Source organism: Ricinus communis, chromosome 1 (assembly GCF_019578655.1).
Source record: "Ricinus communis isolate WT05 ecotype wild-type chromosome 1, ASM1957865v1, whole genome shotgun sequence".
Taxonomy (NCBI): domain Eukaryota; kingdom Viridiplantae; phylum Streptophyta; class Magnoliopsida; order Malpighiales; family Euphorbiaceae; genus Ricinus; species Ricinus communis.
Window position 1 is genome coordinate 15,003,773 of NC_063256.1, and position 3,283 is coordinate 15,007,055.

Below are 3,283 nucleotides of genomic sequence, written 5' to 3' on the forward strand. Positions count from 1 at the left end.
TCTAAATCAAACAATAAAATTGAATGAAAGTTGTTATCATCTAAAATCCAAAGTGGTAGGAAGAACGTGTAATACATCTATACATAGAGAAGCCAATCAGTTGAAGATTGGCTAAAATTGCCTAAAACTCTATTCTCCTTTCCTAAAAGAAACAAAACAAAACTTGAGTTGAGGCTTAACATTATGGGAATATAATCGCAATTTATAAACAAAGGACAATTACATGGATGGCTGTGTGATGAACTGATGAAGACTGCCATGCCATGAACTAATGGTACTATTTAGAGGAATTTCCAGACTAGCAAACGAATTCCCAGTGCTGGTGGTGGCCCTTTAATTCAAAGAGGTTTAGTTGGAGATTTGAACCTGTGCATTTAAAGCTCAATTATGGAGGAGCTAGCTAATAGTTTTAACTTAAAGCTCTTGTGCAGATCAAGTAACGTATGAGTTTCTGCTGTAAGAAATTCTGATGGACAACGCAGTTCTTAGTGTTCCTGTATATAGCTCATATTTTTTAGGAGCAGTAAAACGCTATCTCAAAGTTTTAACTTTTAACGTCTAGTATGTGACTAGACTATCGTTCTTTTTATTACACACCTGATTAACTGGAACTTACATTGATGGTGCATAATCATTTTGTAATTTCTTCTAATTTGGTACTGACCCAAAACTGAAGATAGCACAGCAACCAGATTTTCTCTTCTCATTAACAACCTTCTATAATCTCATCAAGAAAAGTCTTGAGATTCTTGTCGGAAGTGCCACCCTCCTTCACAGCGTCTCTAGCCAAATCCTTCCACTTCCTGGCATTTTTTCTCATTTCTTTCGCTTTTTCTCTCTCTCCCATGACCAGCTGCACACCCTTCTTTAATTGCTCACCTTCAAATATCCCTCTTTCATTAGGGACCATCCTGATCCCAGTCATCCAAACATCTGTGACCAACTTTGCATTTGTTCCTTGATCAGACCACTGTGGAAGAGCCACCACTGGAACACCTGAAACGAAGCTCTCCATGGTTGAGTTCCACCCACAGTGCGTCACAAAACACCCTACTGATGGGTGAGACAGAACTTCCACTTGACAGCACCAGTCCACTATTATCCCTTTTTGTTGCAGTTCTTTTCTATGCTTCACTCCAATATCATTTTCTCTCATAACCCACAGAAATGGACGATCAATATCAATCAATGCCTTTGCTGTTTCCTCCATTTGTTTCTCCGATAACATTGCTATGCTTCCGAAAGATATGTAGATGACAGAGGATTTAGGCTTTGAGTCGAGCCATTCAGTGTAACTGTTTGATCCTTGAACAAGATCAGCTCCAAATGAAGTATCAGATGGATCTTTCTCATCAAGAAAAGCAGATGGAATCAATGGACCAACTCCAATCAAGTTATATTTCTTGATTGAATTTAGTGCCTCATGCTCTAACTCATCGAAAGTGTTAACAAGTATTCTTGGGTTGGTTTCTGCATCAAGAATGTGAAAATGCTCTTTCAAAGCTGGGAGTGCAAAACCATGTAGTTTTGTATTTGATTTAGGACTGAAAAAGGAGGGAAGGTCACTGCTTCTGAGTGGTGGCAAACCAGGTAAGTTGACAGAGATTGTTGGACTATTGATGCTCTTTTCAATGGCACCTTCATAGCCATGAAAGTAATGATAGTATACATCTAAAACTGTAGCAGGTTGGTTCCAAAGAAATATTGAAGGCAAGTGAAAGTCACGCGCCACCTTTGCGACCCAACTGACAAGGAGGGAGTATATGATACAAGTAACAGGATGGCCGTCTTTAGCACTTCTCAGTATGATTTTAGGGAAAGTTTGCTGACCATAATGGGTGAGCTCCGACAAACAGTGCGCGAAATCACCTCCTAGCAGGTTGTAGCCATCATCATGGCCATCGGAGAAGGTTGCGAAAGATAGTAAACCATTAGAGTCATCGGTTCTGGACATGCGGCGGTGGGTACTAATTGTGGTGGCAAAGGTGACTTTGAGGCCAAGGGTTACTAGGCGCTTGGCTAGCTGAAGGCCTGGATTGATGTGGCCTTGGCTGGGAAATGTAACTACTAGAATGTGAGGGTGCCCCATGCTCTCGGTAGGCAGTGACGAGGGATAACTGTATGTAATGAAAAGGAAGTGAAGTGTTGTATTAGGCTAGTTGGATTGTGATTGAACCATGGCATAAATAAAGGGGAAAATTACAGAAATAACTAATAAAAGATAAAAAATAAAAACTATCTTTTACATGTTACTTTTATAATTATTGCTCCAACTACCAAATAGTCTAGCAGGACGAGGCGCTAGATCCCTTAAGCAATAGGGTTCAAATCCTGGCTTTACGAATGGAGTAGGTTGGGTTGGATGGATGGAACCGTCTCTGCAGTACTTGAATTCGGATTAGTCAATCCATAGGCTGAATACTAGATGGAAGATCAATTACAAAAATTACTGTAACTCAAGAATAATATAAATAAGATACTAAGAATCTTTTCTAACTTAATTTTTTAGATTAATTCTAAATATATGTATATTATAAGAAATTATTACAAGATAAGATAGTAAGAATTTCTTCTAGTTTAATTCTCTAGATTAATTCTAAATATATGGACATAAATAAAATTACTTTATTAGGTTCAATTTTTTTTTTATATCTTTCTCTTATAAAGAAACCAAATTTTACTAAAAATTATATTTAGAATTTTGAAGGAATCTCTTTCAAACAACTAATATGAAGATTAGAATTTTGAAGGAATCTCTTTCAAACAACTAATTTGAGGATTCATCAAATTTATATTACTTTCAAAATCAATTTCCAAACAAAAATCAATCATTAGATGAGAAAAGTCCAAATACAACATTTCTTTTTATCCTTAAAAAGAATTAGATTATAAATAATAGAAAGTTATGTTATAGTACATCATTAAATGATTTTGTCGATATGAAAAAAAAACTTGATCGAGGAGTTTTCTAATAGTTTAAAGGATTTTAATTGAATTTCAAAGATCTAATCTAAAAATTACATGTATACCCAAAACTCAAAAACAAATAAATTTTATATATATATATATATATATATATATATTCTTTGCAAAAATACGGGAAATGATAATATTTTATGTGAAAATATATACAAAATGATATAAGTTATAATAAAAACTAGAATATATTTTTAAAAATATTATTAATTTCTTATTAAATTACAAATTGAATTTAGAATGTTGAATTTATTAGGACTAAATTTAATCTGGCCCTCAAATTCTGAAGTCATGCTTAATTTGGCAT

At 34.8% G+C, this 3,283-nt stretch overlaps 1 protein-coding gene across 1 annotated transcript; it reads right to left on the reverse strand.

Annotated features, from left to right (window-relative positions):
* Positions 1 to 514: 514 nt before the first annotated feature.
* Positions 515 to 2,142, reverse strand: LOC8270331 (UDP-glycosyltransferase 75C1). Its single transcript, XM_002516343.4, has one exon. It carries the CDS (start codon positions 2,087 to 2,089, stop codon positions 707 to 709), a length of 1,383 nt encoding a protein of 460 aa, XP_002516389.2. The 5' UTR covers positions 2,090 to 2,142; the 3' UTR covers positions 515 to 706.
* Between the last annotated feature and the right edge of the window lie 1,141 nt (positions 2,143 to 3,283).